The following is a 26,872-nucleotide window of genomic DNA, read 5'->3' on the forward strand; positions in this document are numbered from 1 at the left end:
CCAAATTAAACATTATATTGGTTGTCTCTCCAAGGAGACGAATGAAAGTAGGGTTTGGTGATAAGAAGGAATGAATGAACGAACGAACGAACGAGAGAGTGAACGAAGAGGGGCATTGTACAGACCAAAGTGGAAAGATGCCATAAACTGAGGAGAACGATGAACTTGACTCTCTCCCAGTTTGAAGATTTTTTAAAAAGAAATTTTAGAAATACTTTTCCCAAAAGGAGGTAAAAGCCAAGTGATATAAAAATAAACTTGAAGAGGATTTGCACAATCTATGAATGGCAAGGATATAGACTGCATGAGAAGCAGTTATGCTTCTAAGTACCCATATCAGGAAGATTTGACCCTGTCTATGGGGACAGGTACTTCTAACCTGAGCTTAAAGGTCCAGAGCAGCCCCCACACATTCTCTCTTGCTTTCTAACCATGCTGACATCTCTTCATTGCTCTTCTGTCCTCAAGCCCTCCCTCTCAGCCAGTAACCTCACCCTTTACCATGAGATCTCTCCAGCCCCAGGGCCTTTGCACATACTTCCCTCCTCACCCACCTAGCACATGGTAGTTATTCCTCCACAAATATTTATTGACATCCTGACTTCCAACCGGCAGAGAAAAATCTAGCTCCTTTCTACACTTGGGTTAGCGGAGGTATGAGCTTGGCTGAAGTCCCAGGGAGAGGGTAAATGGGGTAGTGGAGTCAACCAGGGGCAGCACAGCGGAGGTGGCACAGCCAGACCCAGGAGCCAGGCACCACATGTTAGCTATGTGACCATGGACAAGTAGCTCACCCCCTGGGTCTCAATATCCCTGTCAATGAAATGAGAATAGAACACTCAGCTAATAAAGATACTGGGGCATAAAATGGGATCTCAGTATGTAAAGCAACAAATATACAACCTGACAAAGGAAAAACTCAATGACTTGCCTTTATCAGCAGATTCTGGTATAACTTAGCCACAAGTAACACAAGAAGAATAAAAATGATGAGGAAGAAAATTTATGACCAAACATTTATGTCGGACTTAGTAAATTTCAAGCTCAGTTCCAAGCACCTCGCATAAACTCCCATGCCTATCAGGGTAAGCACGATTGTCATCCTCATCTTACAATTCAGGAAACTAAGGAACAGAAAAGTTGTGTGACTTGCCCAGGGTCACACAGCTAGTGATTGGAGGAACAGGGATTTGAACCCAAGCTGCCTGGCTCTTAGAAAGGCTGTTTGCCATCTACATTACAAGAAGTCTGGAGGCTGGGTGGTTGGATGCATGGTTGGCTCCACAGCTTGGTGATGTTCCCAAGGAATCCTTCCCATCTTTCCACTCTGTCATCTCCAGTGTAAGGACTTTTCTGGTAACCTTTACCACTCATGGTCCCAAGATGGCCACCATGTTCCAAGATGTCTACACAAGAGCATCTGGCTAAAAAAGAGGAGAGGTTGTCACCTGCCATGTTACTCTTAGGGGAGAGAAACTCTTTCCCAGAAGCCCCCAGCAGGCTTTCTCTCAGGTCCCATAAGGTACATGATTGGGTCATGTGACAGTGCTCCCATCGAAAGGAATCCTGGGGAAAAGAGACTATTGGCCATTTTATGACTCTGATGGAAGAGAGACTCCCCTGGCAAGGGATTGGTTGTTGGATAAACAACCCTCAGTACCTTTCACAATCCTTTTCCTAGTTTAAGACAAGTCCTTCTTCTACCCAGCCTTCCATCTCTTCTAGAATATACTATTAGTTATCTCTAGGCTTTTCTACATTTCACTTCCTTATTATTTATTCGACAAGCATTTATTGAGCACCTGCTGTATGCCAGGCACAGTTTTATGTTTCGGGGATACAGCTGTGAACAAAACATGAAAATTCCTGCCCTGGGGGGGGGGGGTAGGGGTTAGACATGCAAGAGCAGCGCCATCCGGTGGAACTTTCTACGATGATGGAAACCAACTCTCCACATGTGGCTATAGAGCACTTGAAATATGTCTAATGCAACTGAGGGGCTGGAAGTCTAATTTAATTTAATTTAATTATATATTTAAACAGCTATGTGTAAGTGCAACTAATGCAACTGAAAAAACTAAATGTCTGATTTAACTTAAATTAAATTAAGGGTATATTTAAACAGCTATGTGTGGCTAGTGGTTACCATATCGGGCAGCTGAGCTCTAAAGGCCAAGGGATACATTATCGACTTTTCTCTCTGGACATATAAACATATTTAGTGTCTCTCACCCTGAAAATCCTCCTATCTCATATCCAGGCTCTTGTTTCTGGTTACTCTTGTCTCCAGCCATCAGCCATGGCAAGACTCTCCCATGACCTGATGCTTCTCATCGTTTGCACCTGACTCATCCAGGGGCTACCCTGAAGATCAGTGACCTTGCCTTCCTCAAAACACTTTTGAACTTGACCCCCAGGGATGACACTCTCTGACAGGTTTCCTCCCATCTCTGTGGCTTCCTCTTTCTCACCAACCTCCTGCCTCTACGATTTCTCTCTTAAAATGTTGCTCTTCCCCAACATTCCACTAGGAGCCCTTGGCTTTTTTCATTTGACCTGTCTACCCTAGAATATCTGGTCTACCATAACCATTTTCCGCCACTCTTTTCTCACCATTACCAGATATTTATTGATACCTGCTAGGCCACAAAAGGTGCTACAGGTACTACAAAAAAAAGATGTTTGTCTTCATGGTACTCACAATCTAGAAGAAGAGGTGAATAATAAAAACAGATTAATAACCAATATAATTCTGGAGAGTGAAGGATCTCTTTAGCTAGAGGGGCCAGGGAGATCCTCTCCAAGAAGCAAACTGTGAGCTCTAAAGGATGTGAAGAGGGCCAGCAGGGCAAAGAAGGAGAGAGTTGGGGAGGACAGGCATTTGCAGTAGAAGAAATAGCCAATGTAACATTCCCATGGCAGGAAAGAGCTTTCCCTGCTGGAGGAACAGGTCAGAGTGGCCAGAGTGTGGTGGCACAGGGCAGTCAGTGGGAGTCAAGGCATACAAGGTCTTGTGGTCACCACAGAGTTTGGATTTTATTCCAAGACTGATGGAAGCCAATGGAAAGTTTTAATAAGGAAGTTACAGAAACCTGGCATCTCTAACTCAACGTGTCCACAGCCCAGGCTTCATCTTCCTCCTGGATCTTCCTCCTCCAAACCTACTCCTTTCCCATCTCAATTTACCGTGACTCCAGCCTTCAGGCAGCTCAGGCCGAAACCCTGCAGACATCTTTGATTCCTCTTGTTCCCATCCCACCATGCTCAATCTTTCCATGGGAAGCTCTGGTGGCTACCATATTATTCTCTATAGCGCTTCCCACCATCTGACAGATCATGTTTTCCCATTGTCTCTTTGTTCATGGCAGTGTCCTCAGGCACCTATAGTAGGTGCTCAATAAACCCTCATTGCATAAATGAACAACCGTTGCTTAGTGGCTCATTCAGAACCGGGAAGCCATTCTTCTTTCCTGTCTTTCCCACCACGGCCCCCACCCTATCCAATGAATCATGTGAGGTGGAGAACTGGGGTTTTGGAGTCTTGGGGTCCTGGCTTTGAGTTCTTACTCAGTGGCGTGGACCTCCATGCATTTGTAACTTCTCTGGGCTCTAGTTTCCTCGGGAAAATGGGACTCATCCTGCCGACTGCTGGGATACAGGGAGGATTTGATGAGCCCAGGCAAGCTCCCTGATGCCCAGCAATCAATGGCAGCTATATTTAAATTGGGGCCTCCTTTGTACTCCCACTGCCTTTGTCCTAGTTCCAGCCCTCATTACGCTGGCCTGCTCTCACCGCTCCCTCCTCACTCTGCCTCCATCACTGCCCATCTGTCCTGTCAGCTGTCAGCCTTGTCTTCACCACGCCAACCCTAATCACATCCCTCCCCTGCTCTGAAACCTTACATGACTCCCACTGTCCACACGATAAGACCCACCTCCTCAGCGTCCAGTTCACAGCCTCCAACACCAGCCCACCCATTTCTCCCCACCAATATCCTGAACAAAGCCTCTGCCTCCATAGGGTTTTCTTGGACACAGAAGACTTCCCTGCCCCATCCCATCCCCTCCTAATTCCTTCTCACCCTTCCAGGATGGGGGATGGAACATAGTAAATAGGTGCCTGTTAGGATTGCACTGGGCCAGAGTGGGGCCAGATTATCTGCATTTCTGGGGCTTTAACAGGTTAGGACAAAGGCCACACAATGAGAAAACGCAGGACCAAGGTTTAACTCCAGATCTGAGATTTTGTGCCATGCTGCCTCCTTGTACTTGGGCTCCCTGGCAATGCTGACCCCAGCCCTCCTATCTGTATTCAGGTCCTCCTCATTGTCCTGTAGCCTGGGGCTATGGAGACTATACTTGAACCTCACCCACTTGTGAGATCATCTGAGGGCGGAGTCAGATTCGTCTCAGCAGTACCGCTGGGTCCAGCCCTGCCTGGCCCAGACCCGCCACAGCTCACCTGAAATGCAGTGGCCCCATCACCCCCCCACCACCACCAATTTCTGGCCTTGCCTCACAGGAGGCTTTCTTGTAATACAGATCATGTCCCATCCCTCCAGTGCTCAGAACCTTCTGTGGCTCCCACGTCACTTGGAGAGGGAACCAAACCACAACCCACAGGGCCCTGCACGATCTGCCCATCACCACCCTGCCCTCACCTCCTCCCACTGTCACTCTGGCTGGCTTGGCTCCAGCCATACTGGCCTTCTCATGCTTCCTCAGCTGCACCAAGCTAGTCCACACCAGCAGAGCCATGTTCATTGTTTGGTTTGGTTTTCTGTGGGTTTTTTTTTTCCTTTTCATTTATTTCCAAGTAGCTTAGCATACTTCCTATGTGCTGGGCACCATGCTGACCACAGCACATGTATCAATTGTTTAATCCCCACACCCCTTTGAGGCGTTTTCAGTACTGTTTTATCCCTCTTCCACAAAAGGGGAAACTGAGACACAGAGAGGAGTACTGGCTTGTCCAAGGTCACCCAGCTGGGAAATGGCAGAGCCAGGATTCAAACCCCATGTGGATTGGGCTCCTAATACTGAACCACTTTCCTGCCAGTTGGTAAAGAGCACCAAGCCCCAAAGGTCCTGCCACTCTCCCTAGCCCCTCCCCTGGGCTCCTGGGCCACCCCACAATTCATTCCAATTGTGCATTGTGAAATATATTGGACCTCACCCCTACCATATGTGGCAGGAAGCTTCCATTCCTCAGTCTAGCATCTATTGACTACCATCAATCATACACCCTAGTTGGGGGTCTTTGTAAATCATCTTTTATCCTGTAAGGCAGGAACGGTTAATACAGGGGATGAAACTGAGGCCAGCAATGTAAGGTCACATGCCTGTGGTCACCTAGCCAATAAATGACATCCCACTCCCATCTGACCCTGAAACCCACCCTCTGTTTTCCACTCTGGCTTCTTTCTTCCAGCATCTTGGCGACAGTTGGGACGGAGTTTGACCTACGGACGCTGAGGGCAGTTCGAGTGCTGAGGCCGCTCAAGCTGGTGTCTGGAATCCCAAGTGCGTGAGTTTCTGACCCTGGCAAGGGGTCTGCTTAGGGGTCCCGGGAGTCCTCAGTTTCCCCTCTGCAGAGCATCTCAGAAGTGGCCCCTGGGTGCTCCCAGCCTGTGATAGCGCAGCCTTCTCTTAGGCAGAAAGCTCCCAAGGGATGCCCAGGAACCTGGCTGCAGGTCTTGGTGAGCTTCTGAAAGCAAGCCAGGAGCCTCACCTATAACCATAGCACCCATTTAGTGAGCACCTGCTGTCTATCAGGAGCCATGCTCATACTATCTCAGCCAGTACTCACAACTTTGTGAAGTTGGGAGAGAGTTTTAATATCTCCATTTTGCAGTTGTGGAAATTGAGGCTCAGAGCAGCTGAATAGTTTGAGCAGAGTCATGTGGCTGAGAAAGGCAGGACTAGGGTTAGTGATTGTTACCCTGAGCCTGGCCAGTAACACTGGTATCAGTGACTGTGACCATCTATTGAGTGCCTGCTGCATATTGGACACTATAGAGAGAACTTAAAGTGAATTGTCTTATTAGTTTGTCTTCACAATCGTCTGATGAACCCATTTTACAGATTGAAAGGCTGAGGCTCAGACAGGTTAAATTTTGCACCTGGGCTTTGGCAGCTTGACAGTGATGAGCTCCAGAGCCCATTCTTGTCCCATCTGCTTGCTTTCTCCTCCTCCAAGGGTGCTTCTGCTCCACCCTATGGGCATGGCTGCCATATTCAGGGTCAGATGTAGGTTCAGCTGCCAAAAATCAAAACCAAACAGTACTGACCTTTTTCTGTCCCACTGCCTCAGTTTCTGTCCCACTACTACTAATAATTTAAAAAGCGCTTGCTATGTGCCAGGCACTGTTCTAAGTATTTGCCATTTAAAAAACTCATTTGTTCTCCCAACAAGCCTATGAGGTAGGTTCTATTTTTAGTTCCATTTTACATCTCATTGGCTTCATCTGTCAGGTTCATTGCCATCCGGATCTAAAGAATAAGATCTCCCAGACGACCACCAGCAGGGTCTTTTTGTAGAAAGAAGGCACTTCTGTTTAGGTGTATGTAGGAACCCAGGAGTTGCCTGCATTGCATTAAATTAAGAGTCACCCCCAAGCTAATACTAATAAGAATTTCTACCTCTGATGCTACTTTGCCAGATATGTGCTTTCTCATTTAATCCTGAGAGGGAGGTGCTATTCCAGTCCCCACTTACAGATGAAGAAACCAAGATTTAGAGTGGTGACCTGACTTGCTGGAGGTCACATTGCTAGAAAGTAGATGACTAGGTTGGGTCCCTTCAATGCAGACTTAGCTAGGTGCTCGGATGGCCCTGCTTTATCTGGGGAGTGCCGTCAGGAGAGAGGGAATGAGGCCAGCAAGATGGGAGAGGGAAGATGCCGAGCAAGGATGCAGTCTCGGCCTGATCCCGTGGGGAGCTCTGGAGTATGAGTAGCACCAGAGTTATCCTCCAACCTGAGGCAGAGACTGCCGGCCTTTCATCCATCCATCTCTGGTCACTTATTGGGGGCAGGGGACAGAGAGGTTGGAAGAGAGTGGCTGCTCAGGTTAAGGCAGCTCTCCATAACCAAGGGCAGTTTACAAAGAGAAGGGGCAGCTGCAAGCCGTTAACAGCCAACACCCACAGGAGCTGGAAAGTGGGCACACCAGTGACAGAGGATATTTGGCTTGGGCACTAACCACGTCCAGTGTCCAGAGCCTCAACCGCTCCACCTCATCACCTCTATTAGCATCACCCTTACATTGTAGATCCCTGTGGCTTCCACCCATCAGGAGGTGCTAATCATGAGCCGTGCGAAGTTCTTCTAATCAAGAAGCAAGGCCTCAGGCTTTTTGTTTGAACCCTAATTTTAACTATAGACTTTCCTGATAGCACCATGACTACAAACATCCAATTTGACATGACTCAGACCTGGGTTTAAGTCCTGCCTCTGTGATTTCTAACTCCCATGGATGAATCACGTTTCTCGGACTTGCTTCCCACCTCTGCAAAATGGGGATAATTTTACACGTGTGCCCACTTCATGGGGTTGTGCTAGAAGCCAATGAAATGATGTCTGGTTTCTTGAGACTGGAACTGGGACATTGCTTTTCTGTGCAGAGGTGCAGCTAACCTAGCTGGTGCCTTTGCATGAATTAGGAAAAGATGCCCCCTCTTGGTGGGAAAAATTAGGAAAAGGCACTCTGCTCTGGGTAAAAGCTTCCCAACACCCAGGAATATGGTTCATAAAGCAATCGATTTCTACTCCTTTCTTAGGTCATCAAATGACAGAGTATGCCAAATACTTTTAAAATATTTTAAAATAACACATACCATAACATATTAGGAGGGCTCATTCCCATTTTATGATGACCATCCTGTGTGGTCCCTTGTCATTGCTTCATCTCCAGCCTTGTGTGTGCTCTCGGTTCCCAGGGTTTGGGGTGCTTGCTCACAGAGCCATGGGGCTCTCTTGTGTCTTCTCAGGTTTACAAGTCGTCCTGAAGTCGATCATGAAGGCAATGATCCCCCTGCTGCAGATCGGCCTCCTCCTATTTTTTGCAATCCTTATTTTTGCAATCATAGGGTTAGAATTTTATATGGGAAAATTTCATACCACCTGCTTTGAAGAGGGGACAGGTAGGTCTAAGCAGCATGATGTGTTTTTTCCCAACCTTCTTCCCTTGGGGACAAGCTCCTAGAAGGGATCTGCAGGGCTTTGCTTCTTTTTCCTGGCAGCTGGGAGAACTTCCTTCCAAAGTGTTGCAGGCAAAGGCAGGGGGTGAGGTAGCCCTGGAGGTCTTTGTTGTTCTAGGGCCTTGTGTTGGGGTCCCCCAGAAGCTGTCCTAGGGGTAAGTGGTTTATTTGGGAAGTGATCCCAGGAAGTGCCATTGGGGAAGTGAGGACATGAGACAGGGAAAGAAGACATCTAGTAAAGAGGTGTGGTGTTATCAAGCAGGCTACCATTGTGGGCAGCTGGGACTCAGTCCCATTGGGTACCCTAGGGAGATAGCATAGGACACATGCCTCAGAGCCATCCCAGGCAGGGGGTAAGGGACCCTGGGTGTTATCCACCAACTTCTGTCTGACAGTGACATGGACTGTGCCTGGGTGGGCATTAATGTCCTGGCACAGCTAGCTGACCTGCACGCTGGGCTAGAGCAGGCATGAAAAGTGTTTTCAGCTGGGAGTATGTGGGGGCCAGGTAAACAGCAAGATATGAACAGGGTGCCAGTAGCTTCCACCTCGTAACCTCGCAGGAACTGCAGCCCATGCTGTGTTCTCAAGCAGGAAGAAAAAGGGCAGCCGGATCAGGAAGGAAGAAATCTGATTGCGTTGTGGGAGGCAATCCCCATTACCTGGAGAAAAGGAATAGAGAGAGGGTGGTCCTCCTGGCATCACCCAGAATGTGCCTTGAAGACACCCCAGCTAAGAGGCATGACACCAATAGTACCTAGCATAAGGTCCTGGTCCCTCTCTCCACACATGGTGCCAGGGGCAACCCTTCAGTGGTGAGGGTCAAGAAATGGGTCGGGGGACAGGCAGAGAAAAGCCAGGAAGGCAGGAGTCTCACTCATGGGACTCAGCTCTGAATCGGCAGCATAGCAGGGTGGTATCCCCCCATCCACACACTCGGGAATGGGTAGCTTCCAGATATGTTTTCAGTTAAATCTCCTGCTCTCCAAGCTCTTTTGCTCTCTGAAGCCCAAGAATCAAATGGAATCGGGTAAAGAGAGAAGCCTGTGTGTCAGTATTGGGACCACCTGCCATCTGGGTATAGCCAGGCCGGCTGGCAGTGCTCGTCAGAGGGACAAGGGAAACATGAATTCAGGGGAGGGACAGGGTGGATGGTGAAGCTGAAGGGGAAGCCATGTGAGAAAATGAAAGGGGTTTCATGCCTGTGTCACCGGGAAGAAGATTCTGTCTGGGGGTGGCTTCCTACCCACCATGTCCTCCTGGTCACCCCCCAAGTAGTAGATCCCTGGCCCCAGACTGCCCCAGACGGAAGGAAAACCCAGTAGGGAACGTTTATTCAAGATGTCCTTTTTCTTCCTCTTCTCCTGCTCCTCCTGACTCCTTCTCTCCTGGGCTTGTGAAGTTTGCTCAATATGGGATGTCCTAATTATTTCTCTCCCCGATGAAGAAGGTGTTAATTGAGGCAGAGCTATTTCTGCGCCTGGCCTCGTCACCCGGGCGGAAACGCAGGAGGGAGAGATACAGGGCAGGGCCCCTTGGAAAAGTCAGCCAAGAGCAGAGAAACCAGGACTCCTAGAGCCTAGGTTTGGGGGTTTTGTTGAGGTGGTTTGGTGTGTGTGTGTGGTTTTTTTTTTTTTTTTTTTTTTTTTTTTTTTGGTCTTTCTAGCCAAGCAGACACATAACTGGCTTAGGTCTCAGTGGGGTTGTGAGGGGGCAGATGTAGGGGGAGCAGCTGGGGGGGGCTAGGAAGCCTCATTTTAGGAGGATGACTGAAAAGCTTGCGATTAAAAATATAAGGCGTGTGAGTAAGAGACAGATATATACAGACACCCAGGCAGCAGGTTAATTTTAAAATATATTTATAACCAAATTCCTCAGACTCTCTGGACGGTTGCTTTTCTAGAAGCAGCCCTCTGAGTGTTTCGTGATGGGGGGGGGGGCGGAGGGTTGAGTGGGGCTTAAAAATCAGAAGAAGCACTGGGCAGGAGTGCTAAGGAGAGACAGGTTTTCAGCTGTGTTCCTTTATCGCCCAGAACCCTGGTTCCTGCGTGCCCAGAAGTGTGCTAAACACGCAGAGAAATGTGAAGTTAAAGTGGAAGGCTTTCTGCTTTCCAAGAGCCTCCAAAAGAGTTTGAGGAGACAAGACTCCTTGTCTGCAACTAGCTCGTTGCTCTTATCTCCCCACGAAATACGAACATTGAGGAGCTCTTGTGGCCCTGAAGAAAAGGAAGGACCAGTGCTCACTGGCTGACACAGGGGGCCACGGGGTGGGGTGGGGGGAACTGAGCCAGACTTGGTCGTGAGGTAGAGATGGAGAAGGTTCTGGACAGAGGTGACCTTCCCAACAAACGGTGGTTCTCATTTATTATAGGAGCACATGCATTTTCTTCCCCCTGCTCTGAGCCTTATGTTTAAAAGATTTTGCTTTCCAGCCTGTATTTGTTAAATAATAGTCCCCCTGTACCAAGTCCAGCATGAATGACGAAGGCATTTCCAGCCACTTAAACTAGTGGTCATTGCTTCTTGAGCAGTAGGTGTCACTTCTGAGAGTGGCGAGTGTCACATTGAATGATCTAGAGTTTCTGTTTAACCGAAGCTTCAAAGGCCGATGAGATTCACGCCTTCCGTGCTGGTTTATTTCTCTCTGCTGCGTGCCGAGTGGGGGTTGGGAATTTGTGTCCATAACACATCCATTGAGATATATTTTTATTTTGTGGAGAGCTTGAGTTTACACACTTGGCTGTTTGTTTTCTTGGCTGACAGCGTCATTCTCTGAAAGCCTTCAAAAGTGTGACTCACTGAATAGGGTCCTCTCATATCCACTGCTCTGGTCTAGTGGGGACACCCCGGGGTCATTCTGCGCTCCCCTGATTCCATGTGTTCCCGGGGTCACCCCATCAATACCTTGGAATTCAGACCCCACCTTTGGCGCCCAGCCCAACGTTTCCAGGAAGCCGTCTTTGGTTGCCAGCGAAAGGGGCATCTGTTGGCATGTGTCTCTTTCCTTGTGGCATTTTTACAATCTGCCTCTTGCTGTTTGGGGAGAAAACTTAGCTCCTGTGCCTAAGGGTAAGTACTGTGTGTACTGGCCTCCCTCGCCCCCAGAACAGCTCTCAGAGCCCAGTACATCTCAAAAAAAAGAAAAGAGGAGGAAAGAGAGAAAAAAGAAAGAGACAGAGACAGAGAGAGAGAAAAAACAGATGAGAGAAGTAAAGAAAAAAAAAAAAAGAAAAATCAGCCTACAGAAGAACAGCACCACACGATTCACATATTTGTCCTAATGGAAGTCTAGAGAACACTGCACCCAATCACCTCAAAATTGCATGGCATATTCACCCAAACCATCTGTATTAGGGAACATAAAGCACATCTCAACAGATCTTAAAAGACTAAATTATACAAGACATATCCTCTGACCAACGGTGTAATTAAGCTGGAAATTGGTAACAAACAGAAACTCTGAAAGTGTTAGGAAATTAAGAAGCATGCTTCTTAATGTACAGATGAAATGATAGGGTATCTGAGATTTGCTTTAAAAATATTCTACTGCAAAGCAAATGTGGGGAGGGGGTACAGATGAAACAAGATTAGCCCTGAGTTGATAAGTGTTGAAATTGGTGATAGGTGCATGGGAATTTGTTATATTATTCTATTTTTTTAAGATTTTATTTATTTGAGAGAGAGAGAGAGAGAGAGCACGTGTGAGCATGCAAAGGGAGGAGCAGAGGGAGAGGGAAAAGCAGACTCCCTGCTGAGCACAGAGCCTACATGGGACTTGATCCCACAACCCTGAGATCATGACCTGAGCTGAAATCAAGAGGTAGACACTCAACCGACTGAGCCACCCAGGTGCCTCTATACTATTCTGTTTTTGTAAATATCTGGAAAGTTTGTTTAAAAAACAAAAAAGAAAAAAAAAAACAAAAAAGAAACACATCTTGGTTATCCATGGGTCAAAGAAGAAATGATAATGGAAATTACCGAATATTTTACTTGAGTGATCATGATAACGCATGGCAAATTTTGTGAGATAATAGCTAAAGCTGCACGCAAAGGGCCATTATGTGTAGCCTTAAAAGAACGTGAATCCATCTTAGAAGTTTAGGAAATGTACAGGAAAAGTACTCGGAAAAAAAAGTACAGGAAAAAAATGTACTTTAAAAAAAAAAAAAAAAGCCTGATGATTCAGTTCAATAGTCATTTTTCCCCCAACAGTATTGAACCCTGACAGCCCCTATTTCTCAGAGTTGGTTTTCCTAGCCCCTTCCCCTGACTTTTGTCCCCCTTCCCTTTCACAGATGACATTCAGGGTGAGTCTCCAGCTCCGTGTGGGACAGAGGAACCCGCCCGCACCTGCCCCAATGGGACCAAATGTCAGCCCTACTGGGAAGGGCCCAACAATGGGATTACTCAGTTCGACAACATCCTATTTGCAGTGCTGACAGTTTTCCAATGCATCACCATGGAAGGGTGGACTGACCTCCTCTACAATGTAAGTGATGCAAACTCGGGGGGAGGTAGCCCCCGCTGGACCAGCCAATTCCTGAGGCTGCATTGGAGGGACTCTGAGCCGGTGGGGCCAGCGGGGCGGGGCACAGAGCTGCGAGTCTTCAGAACTTTAAGTAGAGGAGGCCCCTCAGGACATGGAAATCCAGAGGGCACACAGATGCCAAATACGTTTCACTGTGCAAGTGTTTCAATATAATTTTAGATTTTTTTAATATGTAAAAGGCCCATGTGATTCAAAAGCCCACATGGATAAAAGAAGGGCCCTGTGCTGGGACTAATGTTGGCCCTCTGCCATCCCTGCCCTTCCCTGCAGGGTGAGGAGTCCATGGGGCTTAGGGGAGGCATCTACCAGCAGCGGGCACCACTTACCCCACTTTCTGGACCACCCTCTTGGATTATCCAGGATTCTGGAATTTTCTGCCCAAGCCGAGATTCTGTGGACTTGCATGAGATTCTTCTGTGGGTCTGTTCTCCAACTGTGCCACCACATGTCCTAGGAGCGTCTGTTGGCACAAATGTGGCTGGAGCTTAGACATGTGAGCAGAAGTGCCCATGCGTCTGTGCATGAAGCCCACCCCCACCCCTGGGCCAGACATAGCCGTGAGTTGGGGAGAAGACAGGCCATCATGCGTGGCCAGGGGGCAGGGCTGGCTTTGCTTACATCGTGATCTGGTGCAGACATCTAGGTTCTAAATTCCACCCTGACCTTCCGAGTGCTTATGAAGGTATGTTTACAAAGGAGAAGCATACAGCATATTTTATTTAGTAGTTTTTAAATATTTACACAGAGTATGTGGGCCTCCGTCAGTACTCTTGTCTGAGATCTTGAAAACATTAGAGACCAGTCCACCTGGCCCACTTGCATCCTGTTTCCCATCCCCCCACCACGTGCAACCCCTTTAGTTCCTTGGTGTGTATGATTTCAGTATTTATGCAAATATAAATGTAATCATATCTATATCCTTTTTTCTTACCCCAAAGGCTGGCATTCTATACATACTGTTCTATTCTGTGGGGGTTTTTTGGTCACGTAACAACATATCCTGGAGATCTTTCCATGGCAGGACATGGAGTATGTCTTCGTTCTTTTGTACAGCTGCATAGCACTCCATTATTTGGAGGGCCATGGTTTATTTAATCAGTTCCCCAGAGACGAATGCTTGGATGGTTCCCCATCCTCTGACCTTGAACTCAGAGCTGCCATGAGCAGTGCTGCATTTATGTCTTTTCATCCTTGTGCAGATAGAGCTGGAGTTGGTGGTGTCCATTCCCCAGAAGTGGGTTCACTGGGTCAATGGTTAAAGTGTATTTATAATTTTGATAGATATTTAGATGTGCAGGTTTTAGAGCCTTCTCTGCCCTAAACACAGCACACCTTCCTCACCAGCCTGTGCAGGTGAAAGGCCCCCAAGCCATTTGCCTCTTGGCAGCTAGAGATGGGTGGAGTCAAGGATTCAGAATCAAATACAGGATGCCACAGGTGTAGCGACCTCATGGAGCATCCCCTGGGGCTGCTCCACACACATGACTCTGTTGACTCATGGAGGTATCCTCTCTGCCTGCCTAAGTGCTAAAATTGCCAGTTAAGTTTCTTCCCATATGAGCCAGGGCATGGCTTGCTGGGGAAACAATACCAGGCTTCTTTCTGCATACACAGTTGCTGAACTCTCCTCCTGGAAGCAGGTCTATGTTTCTTTTTCTTTTTTTAAGATTTTATTTATTTATTTGTGATAAACACAGAGAGAGAGAAAGGCAGAGACATGGGAGGAGGGAGAAGCAGGCTCCATGCCGGGAGCCCGAGCGGGACTCGATCCCAGGACCCCAGAATCACGCCCTGGGCCAAAGGCAGGCGCCAAACCCCTGAGCCACCCAGGAATCCCCAGGTCTATGTTTCTTAAGAAAGTTTTCCCCTTGGAAGTGAAGGGAGATTTACAAAAACCTATCCTTTTAATCAGTGGCTCATTTTAGGGTGGGATTGAGAGTGCAGCCTGGAAGTGGACTGCAAAAGTGCCATAGACAGTTGTACATGTCACACACTGCACAAGCCACCACGTCTCAGAAGTGTAATTTGTATTGTAGACTACATAGATGTCCACCATTATTATAGTTTTTTAACAAATGTAAAGACTGTAGGAAGAAGACATGGTGTTCTAATTTGTATAAAGACTCTCTGAGCATAGCATGTCTAGAAACAGATCACAGATCTGAGAAATGCTCAGTCTCTCTCTTGGACCTCACTTGCAAACAGCTTGGACAAAAGGTTACACCCAATTGCAAAAGCTTGCTAGGGGATTTTTATGGGTTCTAGGTGTTTACTTTGCAAGGGTGATATGAGAGGAGGCTGCAGGGGGAAATGAGCCCTGCTGGGAGTGAAACAGAGCCAGGAGCCAGGAAGGTAAGGAAACTCCAGCAGAGAATGGGACTGAGGAGCAAAAGCTAAAAGAATTGTAAACATGGGAAAGGGGTGTATCATGAGGCCAGATGTCCAGAGAAATTGTCCAGAGGTTCAGAGGAAGATACTGAGGATGTGCTTAGTGGTGGGAGAGTAAGCATGAGTAGGACCACAAATTTCCAGAAGATTCCCCAGTCATAAGCACCATTGTTGGAAGGGCTATTCGTCCTGGAGCTAAGCTGTCTTGGGGGAAACAAGCTCCGGGTAATTGGTGAGAGCACAGAGTCAGGTACGAGACTGCCTAGGTTCCCATTCTGACTCCACCACTTCCTTGCTGTGCAACCTTGGGCAAGTCACTTGGCCTCTCTGTGCCTCATTTCCTCTTGTGTGGTATGAGCAGAAGCACGGTCCCACCTCACAAGGCAGGAGCACTGAGTGAGGTGGGTACATGTGAAGTGTTTAGAACAGTGCCTGGTCCTCAGCAAATTGTAGGCCGAATTCTCCATGCTGGTGGGCACTCCTTTCAGAAACATATATGATGTTTTCATCATAAAAACTTCAGCAGCACCTAAGGAAGCGAGCTGCGGGGTCTCACTTTATTCCCCACCCTCACCCCACAGGTAGCTGTAACTCAGTCAGAGTAGCCTTCTAGAACTTTACATGTGCTTACATCCCACCGCCATCCTGTGGGTAGAAACCCCAGTACTGATCTGGGTTTCATGTGAGCCTAGAGTAATAATAAAGTACCTCAAAGTGGTGGCTAAAACATCAGACATTCATTATTTCACAGTCTGGAGGCCAGAAGTCCCCTATCAAGGTACTGGCAGGGCCAGGCTCCCTCTGAAGACCCTGGGGGAGGATCCCTCTTTGCCTCTTCCAGCTTCTGGTAGCTGCCAACAATCCTTGGCATTCCCTGGCTTACATATTCTCTGCCCTCCACTTGAATATCCCATCTTCACATGGTTGTCTTCTTATAAAGACACCAGTCATGTTGGATTAGGGCCCACTCTACTCCAGCATAATCTCCTCTGAACGAATGACCTCTGTAATGACCTGGTTTCCAAATAAGGTCACATTCTGAGGTCCTGAGGGTTAAAATTTCAATATATCTTTTGTGGGGGGAGGAAGGTGATTCCATAACACCTCCCAAACTACTGTACCTGAATCCCTTATCTGGGGCTTCCCAAATTAAGACACATACACACACACATATGCATACTACAGCTACTAGAGCCTCTCATTGCCAAAGGCTGGAGCTAAGGTGGCTCTCTTTGAGTTTCTGCTGGTGAGAGCAGAGATGTTGCTTTTCTAGATTCATTAGGACCCTGCTCTTATGTTCTGCCTCTGCCAGCCCTGCCCAGACCTGTCCTAGGACACCCCCTCAATCCATCCGGCAGCCGCAGGTCTGGAATCTTTGTCTCTGTATTTGTGCTAGAGCCTAGGCCTGTGGGCATGGCCTCACTGAATGGGGAGAGAGTCCAGACGCACCTGCTCCAAGTATCTTAGAATCCATGGGCACAGATGCCAGATGGATGCCACCTCCTGGGTGGGCAGTGCTTTATGATCCCAACATCTTGTTTCTGTTCCTTAATATCATTGAAATCCATTCGTGTATTAACTGTTGAGCACTTAGTGCATGCTGGGAAGTGGGCAGGTGATGGAGGGGAGAGGACCCACCAGGAAGAAGACAGACAGAAATCCCCAGTCTGATAGGGGAGATGGACACAAACAATAAACATGATAAATAATAAACTGCCCCTCCAGTGGGAGACAGTAAGCAAATACATAATATGGGACATAGTGACATGCCCTGTGAGGACAGAAGCAGCACAGGGGCAAGGTGGTGCTAGTCTCAGTCAGGCAATCAGGGAGGGCTCCTCAGAGGAAGTGACATTTCTGCAGAGAAGGAGAGCACAAGGCAGCTGTTTGTGGGGGAGGATTCTTGGCAGAGGGAGCAGCAGCAGCCCACCTACATGGCATGGTCTGCCCCCTTCCACGTTTTCACAATTTTGGTTTGTACCAAAATTCTTTTCTGTTTGGCTTCCTGGTTAAATAAATGCCTTCTGGAAAAAGCCTAACCTCAACTAATCAGCAATGCTGTCAAAGGTTTATATCAGGATGTGCATCTCAGCATTATTTGTAAAAATAGAACAAAACTGGAAGCAACTGGTTTGGTACCGTCTGGTCACTTCGTATGAGGGAATATTACATCGTCATTAAAAAGCATCTGTTGGGAGAGTATTTACAGAAGCAGGGATTTGCTCACTGTATAATGATGAGTGGGGGGAATTGATTTTTTTTTTTAAAGAATCAAGGTGAGGTAAACCTTATGTCTTAGCTCCAGCTGCCATCACAAAATAGCATACACCAGGTGGCTTCAACAACAGAAATTTGTTTCTCACTGTTCTAGAGGCTAGAAATCTGAGACCAGGGTGGCCAGCACAGTGAGGACTCTCCACCTGGCTTGTGGACAGCCACCTTCTTGCTGCCTCCTCACATGGTGGGGAGAGAGAGGGCTAGCTCTCTGGCATCTCATATTATAAGGACACTAATCTCATCATGGGGACTCCACGCTTGTGACCCCATCCAACCCTGATCACATTCCAAAGGCCTGTCTCCTAATACCATCACACTGGGGTTTGGGGCTTCCACATATGAACTCAGGAGCCAGGATCCCCTTTAGCCTGTAGCACCTTCTGATCTCAAGTGTGTACATTTGAAAATATAAGTTAGGAAAAGAAAGACTGGAAGACACTATACCAAGACGACCTCTTGTTCGGGAATCTTTATTTTCCTGATACTTCTCTGTATTATCAATTTTTCTACAGTATTACAATTTCCTTTTATCATCAGAAAAAAATATTTAGACTTGTCTTGTTATAGATTTAAGAGGAAAAAAAGAGAGATTTGGGGTCATTATGACATGAGGAGATGAAGAGGGCAGGCAGGGGAATGAACATTTTCCCAATATGTTCACGGTGTGCTGGGTACTCTTATCTACATCACCTGTCTAGACAGAGTCCACACCAAAGGTTTGATTGACATGGCAATAATTAATGGCCATTTTTTATTGTTTTATTATTACATAAAGTAAGTGAAGAAAAAAACCAAAATCTTCCTTACAGAAGAATTCCATCTGATATAGGAAGATACTCCCCCTCCAGAAGTGGATGTGAGTCTCTCCACTCATGGAGGGTGGGCTGGACTTAGCAACTCACTTCCAAAGAGTAGTAGGGAAGGGGGAGATAGAATCATTTGATAGGGGAAACCTAGCAAACACTACCCTAGCAAGTGACCAAGGTCAACACCCCAGTGAATGTGTAACTGTGTGGATGTGATGGGCGGGGGACCTCACTTCTGGTTTCCTTCCTCAAGCCTCATAACCCCTGTGTAATCATGAGCAAAACATCAGACGAACCCAGATTGGAGGGCATTCTGCAGGATACCTGACCAGTCCTTTCCCAGACTGCCAAGATCATGATAAACAAGGGAAGGCTGATAAACTATCACAGACCAGAGGAGCCAAAGGAGATATGACAACTAGATACAGCGTGGGGGCCTGGAACAGAAAGGGGACATTACTGGGGAAACTGATGAAATTCAAATAAAGTCAGGAGTTTGGTTTATAAATAGGGACGACTATTCACCATTTTACAAGTAAGAGTCCAAGGTTGAGAGTGTGGCCTGAAGATGGCAGCCAGGTTGTGGCGGGACCAGGTGCCCTGAACTGATCCCCAGGAAAGGGATTTGGTGAAAGGGAGGGTGAGAGAGAGGTGGGAAGGGGAGGAGAGAGGGAGAGCAGTTTGATTTTTCTTAAGATTTTACATTATTAGAGAGAGAGCGCACATGAGCTGGGGAAGGGAAAGGCAGAGGGAGAAGCAGACCCCTCGCTGAGCAGGGAGCCTGACACAGGGCTCAATCCCAGGACCCGAGATCATGACCTGAGCCAAAGTCAGCTGCTTAACCAACTGAGCCACCCAGGTGCCCCCAGAGAGCAGTTTAATTTTTAAAGGAGTAATTTCTTAAAATTCTCTTTAAAGTCTGGGGCAGAAAAGCTAGATCAGCAAGAGAAAAGCCTCCTTTAGAGACTTCAGAGATTTTTTGGGGGGGTTTGTTTTATTGAGATACAAGTTTGAGTTGTACAGGATGATGTTTTGTTGGGCGTATATTGCACAGTGATTGCCACCGTGTGAGTTTAGCTAACATCTGTCACCCGATAGAGTTACCCAAACTTGGGATTTTTCCCCCGGTGGTGGTGGTGGTGGCATGGGGAAGCTCACTCAGGAGGGCTGTGCTGGGCCAAAGCAGCCTGGAGGCTGGTGTGTGTGACAGGACCTGCCCTCTCTTGGCTGATACCAGAGAGGGTAGGTGGAGAGGCTGAGGTCTTTAACCAGGACCCTTCATGAGCAACAGGGGAGTCCTGGCGGGACCAAGGCATCCTGAGTTAATTTTTGGCTGCTATTTGCTGAATTGACCGGGTGCCACATGTCTTTTTGCACTGTCAATCGCTCCATGAAACAACCTTGTGCGAGACACATTTTTAGCCCCATCTTCCAGATGAGGAGACCAAGGCCTTAGAGCCAAGCATGACAAAATCAGAATCGTAACCCAGCACCGGGAAGTAATCATGCCACCCCCTCCCCTCTGTTTGACTCTCTCCTTCTTCCCCTTCTCCCTCTCTGTCTTTATTTCCCTTATGTCATGTCTGTCTCTGTCTCCTCCTCTTCCCATCCTCTTCTCTTTCTCCCTCTCCCTCCCCACCTCTATCACTGTGTTTGTCCCCTTCAGTTAATGTCAATTAGCAAAGTGGCAAAACTGTGCTTGGTTGATGGTTATAAATGTGTGTCTCTTAACAAATGGTCACTCGTGGTTGAAACTGATCTTTGACCTCAACCCTTTTATATTCACTGATGCTCCTTTTGGCCGATATCAAAGCATTAAGACTTGGGGGGGGGGTCCCTGGGTGGCTCAGCAGTTTGGCGCCTGCCTTCGGCCCAGGGCGTGATCCTGGACACCCAGGATCGAGTCCCACATCAGGCTCCCTGCATGGAGCCTGCTTCTCCCTCTGCCTGTGCCTCTGCCTCTCTATCTCTCTCTGTGTCTCTCATGAATAAATAAATAAAATCTTAAAAAAAAAAGACTGGGGGGACTTTGGATCATGCATTCATTCAACAAACATTCATTGAACGCCTCCTAAGTGCATGTGCTCTTCCAGGCACCCAGAACATGCAGTGAATGGAAGAGACAAAAATCCCTATTTGGGGGAGTTGACATTTTAGTGGAGGAAGCAGGTGATCATCAACATAATTAAGAGATTATTTATGTGTGTGTGTAAAGGGCAGATAGTATATTAAATATTTGAGGCTTGGCAAGCCATGCAGCCTCTGTCAAAAGGCTCAATCTGCTGTCGTAACACAAAAGCAACCATAGAGAAAATACATAAGGGAATGGGTATGGCTGTGTATCAATAAAACCATACATACAAACATAAGTGGCTAGGCCATGGGCTATACTTTGAGGACTCCTGTGCAAGAGGGGAATGAGAGCTTAAGGAGAAAAGTTAAGCAATAGAGGGGTTGTGGGTTGTCAAAGTGAGAGACTGCAGTTCTTCTAAAAAGCCCTAAAGGAGGTGAAGGGGGGTGCCATGCAAGTGTGCTAGGAAAGAGAGACGGAGGCAGACAAGGCAGCCAGGGCGAAGGCCCTGGGGCAGGAACGTTTCTGGCATTTGTAAGGAGCAGCAAGGTGGCTCACGTGGCTGGTGGGGAGTGAGGGCAAACAAGGGAGCTTAGGGCCAAAAGGAGGTGACAGGACCACATAAGAAGCTTCCTTACCATATAGGAAGCTATATAATCTATCATCCAAAGCAGGACAATTTGAGAGCAAGTACAGAAAGGAAGACTCAAAAAATAATTAACAGGCATTTTATGATCTACAATGGGAATAAACTGGGATATACGACCTTCCTCACAGCCACTGTGGGACCTTTTCTTTCACAGTCAAACCCACACCATTTTTATTCAGTATGCTGGGGAATTGGGTGTTCTCCTGAGCTGAGTTTTTTTTTTAACATCTTTTTTTTTTTTTTTCTGAATGAACCATGCTCAAAAAATTAGAGGAAAATAAACCATAAAACAGAAGGCACTTAAGAATTTTACTGGGACTCAGCCATTAATTTGTTTGATGAGTATTTATTGAATGCTTGCTAAGCGCCAGGCACCACAACTAGGCACCGACAGTGCTGGGAGAATCAGTATCTCCTTTAAGGCTCTCACGGGCCAACCATTATAAATATTAAATACTATGTAAGTGTAGCAAAGAGGTGAAATACAGGGAAAAATCTCTATGTTGTAAGCCAGAAGGATGGTTCTAGCCCTAGCTGTGCCATCCACACCCTGTGCAAGCTGGCAAGTCATGTTGCTTTCCTCAGCCTATTTCCTCCATGCACTGGGTATGGAAATTGTGGGGATCAAGGGGTATTTTGTTGGCTCAAAACTGCTCTACTGAAGTGACAGTGGTTGTCTTTCCTGCCTCTTCATTCCCAGGGAAACAGCCTGATCATTTGGACCTGAGATAGTCTCCTGTCCTTGATATTATTTTTTTAAAGATGGATTTATTTATTGAGGAGGAGGAGCAGAGAGAGAGGGAGAGAGAGAATCTCAAGACTTCCCATGGTGCGCAGAGCCCAGTGTAGGGCTCCATCTCAGGACCCTGAGATCATGACCTGAGCTGAAATCTAGAGTCAGATACTTAACCAACTGAGCCACACAGGAGTCCCTGTCCCTGATGTTATTTAAACAATCCACTCCCAGGGACCTCAGGATTATGTGCATGCGTTATGTCACCAATGCTTAGTAAGTACCTATTGTATGCCAGGTGCCGTTCTGGGCACTGGGGAGGTGACGTTTTTGGGAGCAAGGACAATCCACAAATAAGCAAATGTATAAATCGACAAGATGATTCAGAAAACAAAGCATGCCGGGAAGAGAATGCATGTCTGACAGTGCTGGAGGAAGGGGCTAGTCCTTTGGGTTGGGTGGGCTGGAAAGGCTTCTCTGAGCAGGGCACAGTGGAGCTGAAGGCTGAGTGAGGAGGAGGAATCAACCACACTGAGATCAAGGGGACACTGGGCTCCAGGCAGAGACTCAGAGAACAGAAACAACTAGCACATTATAATCCTGAACTTTACCTTTTGGTGTACCAATTTCTCCATCAGACATAACCGGAGACATTCTTTTTCCCCACCTGCCTCACGAGATCCATAGAAGGATTAGAAAGTGGCATTTGAGAAAGACCTGAAGGAGGTGAAGGAGCAAACCAAGGAGATATCAGGGTGTACCAGCCAGGAAAACTATGTGATGCTGCAGTAACAAGCATCCCCCAAAGTCTCTGTGACATTAACAACAAACCTCTTTTCTTGCTCACACTACAAACCAGTGCAGATTGGCAGTGGGGGAGACGGGGCTGTGCTCACCATAGTCACTTGGGATCCAGCTAATAGAGCAGCTAGGACATTGCCACTTGCTGTTCCAAGAGGCAAGAGAGCCCTGAGGGTCCCACATTGACAGTTCAGTGCTCTGGTCCAAAAGTGGTGCAGCTGTCTCTACTCAATTCTTACTGGCCAGCACGATCATGTGGCCCTCAGCCAACCATGGGGGGCACCAGGATGGGGCCATCCCACCATATCACCAGAAATGTTTAGTGACAGCACTAATAAGAAATAGTGTTCCGAACTCTTTGAGCCTTTGGAAAAAAGACAGGGCTTTCACGAGCATGTCCTTTTCAGTATTACTGATCATGACAGGTGAGCAAATTTCCATCCTCCTTCATTTCCCCAGACACAGACTTGTGCACACACACCCGCCCTTTACCTGAACAGCCAAAGGAAGTCAGACCCAGGAGGGGACGTGTGAGCTCCTCACATTCTCTGCTGTCAGAATACCCATGGCAGCTCCAGCCATTCTTCTGGGGAAACAGTTTCCATTTTGCTCCCAAGCAGACCCCAGGGGAAGCCCACCTCTTAATCAAAAACTGCACCCACCCCTCTGCCCGCTTCTCCATGAGTTGGCTCCAGAACATGGAATTGAATGATTCAGGACAGATTGGAAGGAGAACAAGATCTCCCTCAGTCCCAGGGAGAAAAGTAGACAAAGGGAGGTGAGGGAGGTAAGTGAGGATGTGGGCCATGTGGGGAACTTGGACCCACCTCTCATTTAGTCATTCTACACTTATTGAGCACTGCTTTGCATGCCTGGCATTGTGCTAGGGAATATAGCAGTGAACAACAACAAAAAAGCACAGTGCCCTTGCTCCCTGTGGAACCGACCTTCCAGCTAGGGAGATGGACAGTGAGCAGGAGAAATAGGTAAAGTGTAGAGAGGGGGAAGTGCTAAGTGAAAAGATGGAGCAGGAAATGGGATTAGAAATGAAGGACCATCAAGGAAGACCTCCCAGGCATGCCTGGATGGCCCAGTGGTTGAGCGTCTGTCTTTGGTTCAGATCCTGATCCCAGGGTCCTGGGATCAAGTCCCACATCAGGCTCCCCGCAGGGAGCCTACATTTCCCTCTGCCTATGTCTCTGCCTCTTTCTGTATCTCATGAATAAATAAATAAAATCTTTTTTTAAAAAAGAAAGGAAAACCTCCCAGGGAAGGTGGCATTTGAGCAAAAACCTGAAGGAGAATAAAGGGGGAGCCGTGTAGGAATCTGGGGGAAAAACCTTCTAGGCAGTGGGAGCAGCAAGGTCAAAGATCCTGAGGTGGGACTGTGCCTGATGCTTCTGAGGAGCTGAAAGGAGCCCATGTGACTGGAGCATAGTTATCCGGGGCAGAGTGACAGGGGCATTGGGGGGTGGGGTACCTCTGCCATTTAGTAGCTCAGGGACTATATTTGCTTTCTATGGCTGTCATCACATAGAAGCTAGAAGTCTGAGACTAAGATGTCAGCAGAGCTGTACTCCCTCTGAGAGTCTGGGTAGAATCCTTCCTCACCTCTTCCTGGCTTCTGCTGGTAGCTGTCCACCCTTGGCATTCCTTGGCTACCCTCCACCCTCTGCCTCCGTAGTCATGTGGCCATCCTCTCCCCTGTGTGTCCCTGTCTCCACCTGGTGTTTTCCTCTTTAAAAGGACACCAGTCATATTGTATGAGGGTCCTCCCCATCACAACCTCACCTTAACTTGATGGCAACTACAGGGACCCCATTTCCAAGTAAAGTCACATTCCTAGGTACTGGGGTTATGACTTCACAACATCTTTTGAGGGGGTCACAGTGCAACCCAGAACAGTCATTGAGCATGGAACCTTACCTCTCTTTACCCTCCCAGGAGGATGGGAAGGATTATATGGCACCTTTTGGGGTACGTAAGAGGATTAACTGAGCTCAAGTAGGGTGAGTGCCTGGCACTGGGCATGTCTGGCATTATGCTGGGCAGCGTGTCATGGGCCAGAGGGTCCTAAGCCTGTTGGGGAGCTGGGGTGTGGGCAGAGTCTGAGATGGAAAGGCCTCTCCTGTTTCTCCCTGTTCCATCCTGCCTCTCTCCCTGCACCCACTGCTCTGTCCCCATCCCAAACCTGTTTCCCGAGATGGCCTAGACTTTTTCTCGTGTTGGCTGGTGCAGGCTTTCTCTCCCTGGACTATATTTAGCCTAAGAAATAGGCATGAGAATCCTCAGCTGCTGCAGCACTGGAAAAGAAAAGCACAAAGCCAGTCCTGCCTTCTGTCCAGCCCTGTTCTGCTGATTCCATTCTTTCTTCCAGAACCTTCTAGAAGCAGAGCATCAGAACCTTGGGTGTTTGTTGGAAGAACATGAGCTAGGAGCCCTGACATGTTAATTGTCCCCAGAACCTGTCTGTGTCCAGGATGAAAGTTGACTTTGTTCATTTGCTGTTTTCCTTTTTTTTTTTTAATTGTGGAAAATTTACACAACATAAACTTTACCATCTTGACCATTTTTAAGTGTCCAGTTCTGTGGCATTAAGTACATTCTCATTGCTGTGCAGCCATCTTCACCACCCATCTCCAGAACTCATTAGGTCTTACATGCTGAGACTGTCCCCTCTGAACACTGACCCCCTGCCCCTCTCCTAGCCCCTGTACCCACCATCTACTTCTTGTCTTTGTGACTGACTCCTGTAGGGACCTCACAGAAGTAGGGTCATAAAGCATTTGTCTTTTTTTTTTTTTAAGAACTTATGTCTCTTTTGAAAGAGAGAATGCACAAGAGAGCACAAGTGGGGTGATGGCAGGCAGAGGGAGAGGAGCAGAGGAAGAGGGAGAGCAGGCTCCCCACTGAGCAGGGAGCCTGACACAGGGCTCAATCCCAGGACCCTGAGGGGATTGACCTGAGCCAAAGACAGATGCGTCACCAACTGAGCCACCCAGGTACTCCCAGTATTTGTCTTTTTATGATTGGCTTATTTCACTCAGCATAGAGTCCTCAAGAGTCATGCATGTTGTACCAGGAGTTACTTGCCTTCCGTCTTAAGGTAAAGTTGACCCCCCCCAAAAAAAAAGTTTAAAAATTGAAGTAAAGGAGCTTGATGGATTTTCACAAACTGGACACACTCGTGTGACCAGCACCCAGATCAGGAAACAGAACCTTCTCAGCCCTGGAAGCCCCCATGTGCCCCTTCCCCAAAGGGTACCCCATCAGGACTTCAATCATGATTGACTAGTTTGCCTGCTTTTGCATTTTGTACAAATGGAATCTCATGTATATGTTCTTCCCTGTCTGGTTCCCTTTGCTTGACATTAACTCTGTGAGGTTTTGCATGACAAGTGGCAGTCATTCATTACATGGTATTCCATTGATTTATCCTCTCTCAATGTTGAGGATTCAGTCATTTCCAATTTAGGGCTATTACAGTGTATGCACCACTGTGAACCATCTTGTGCATACACAGGTTCCTGTTCCTGTGGGACAGCTCTCCAGGACTCAGGAGTGGAATTTTTCTAGGTGGTAGTACAGGTATATGACTAATTTTAGTAGAAGTTCCCAAATCCTCTTCCAAGGGGTTGTACCATGTGTTAAGGATTAAATTGTGTCCTTCCATCCCCAAATCATACACATAAGTCCTAACGCCCAGTACCTGAAAAATGTGACCTTAATCGGAAATGGGATCATTGTGGAAAGTGAGGTCGTCACAGTGGGCCCTAACCCAATATGACTGACATCCTTAAAAGGGGGGAAGGAATTTGGACAGAGAAACAGACATGTACACAGCAGAATGTCATGAGAAGATGAAAGTGGAGACCAGGCTCATGCCTCTACAAGCCAAGGAACCTCCAAAGATTGTCAATGAACCCCCAGACACCAGTGGAGAGGCATGGGACAGATTTCTGTCTCAGAGGCTCCAGAAGGAACCAGCTGTGGACACTCTGATCATGAACCTCTGATCATGGCCTCCAAGAACTATGGAAACATTAAATTTGTGTTGTTCTAAGGCCCCATGTTGTGATTCTTTGTTATACCAGGTGCAGAACACTCATACACTGTGTTACTCCCCCACAGGCAGCATGTAGGTGTTCTAGCTACTCCACAGACCCCCCAACACATGGTAGTATCAGTCTATCAGCATCATATGTGCTTCTAAAGGTGAGCTTTTAAAGCCACGCTGGGGTGAGGGGGCTCACGTTCTGCAGATGCCCCAGAGCTGAGGAGCCACCATAAGGCTCCCTCTGCTCCAGCTGCTGACTCCAGGGCTTCCCCAATGTAGAGGTGAAGTCCATGGGCTCTGGGCCCCCACTCCCTGGTTCCAATCCCATATTTGCCACC

General features: G+C 47.5%; 1 protein-coding gene across 4 annotated transcripts in view; it reads left to right on the forward strand.

Annotated features, from left to right (window-relative positions):
• CACNA1A (calcium voltage-gated channel subunit alpha1 A) overlaps positions 1-26,872 on the forward strand; it is a 214,697-nt gene that overhangs the window by 87,813 nt on the left and 100,012 nt on the right. For all 4 annotated transcript variants that reach the window (XM_072787044.1, XM_072787045.1, XM_072787046.1 and 1 more), the window contains exons 4-6: positions 5,432-5,523; positions 7,991-8,143; positions 12,499-12,692. In XM_072787044.1, the coding sequence (XP_072643145.1) occupies positions 5,432-5,523; positions 7,991-8,143; positions 12,499-12,692 (439 nt within the window). The remainder of the gene's footprint in view (positions 1-5,431; positions 5,524-7,990; positions 8,144-12,498; positions 12,693-26,872) is intronic.

Source organism: Canis lupus, chromosome 19 (assembly GCF_048164855.1).
Source record: "Canis lupus baileyi chromosome 19, mCanLup2.hap1, whole genome shotgun sequence".
In the NCBI taxonomy this organism is placed as follows: Eukaryota; Metazoa; Chordata; class Mammalia; order Carnivora; family Canidae; genus Canis; species Canis lupus.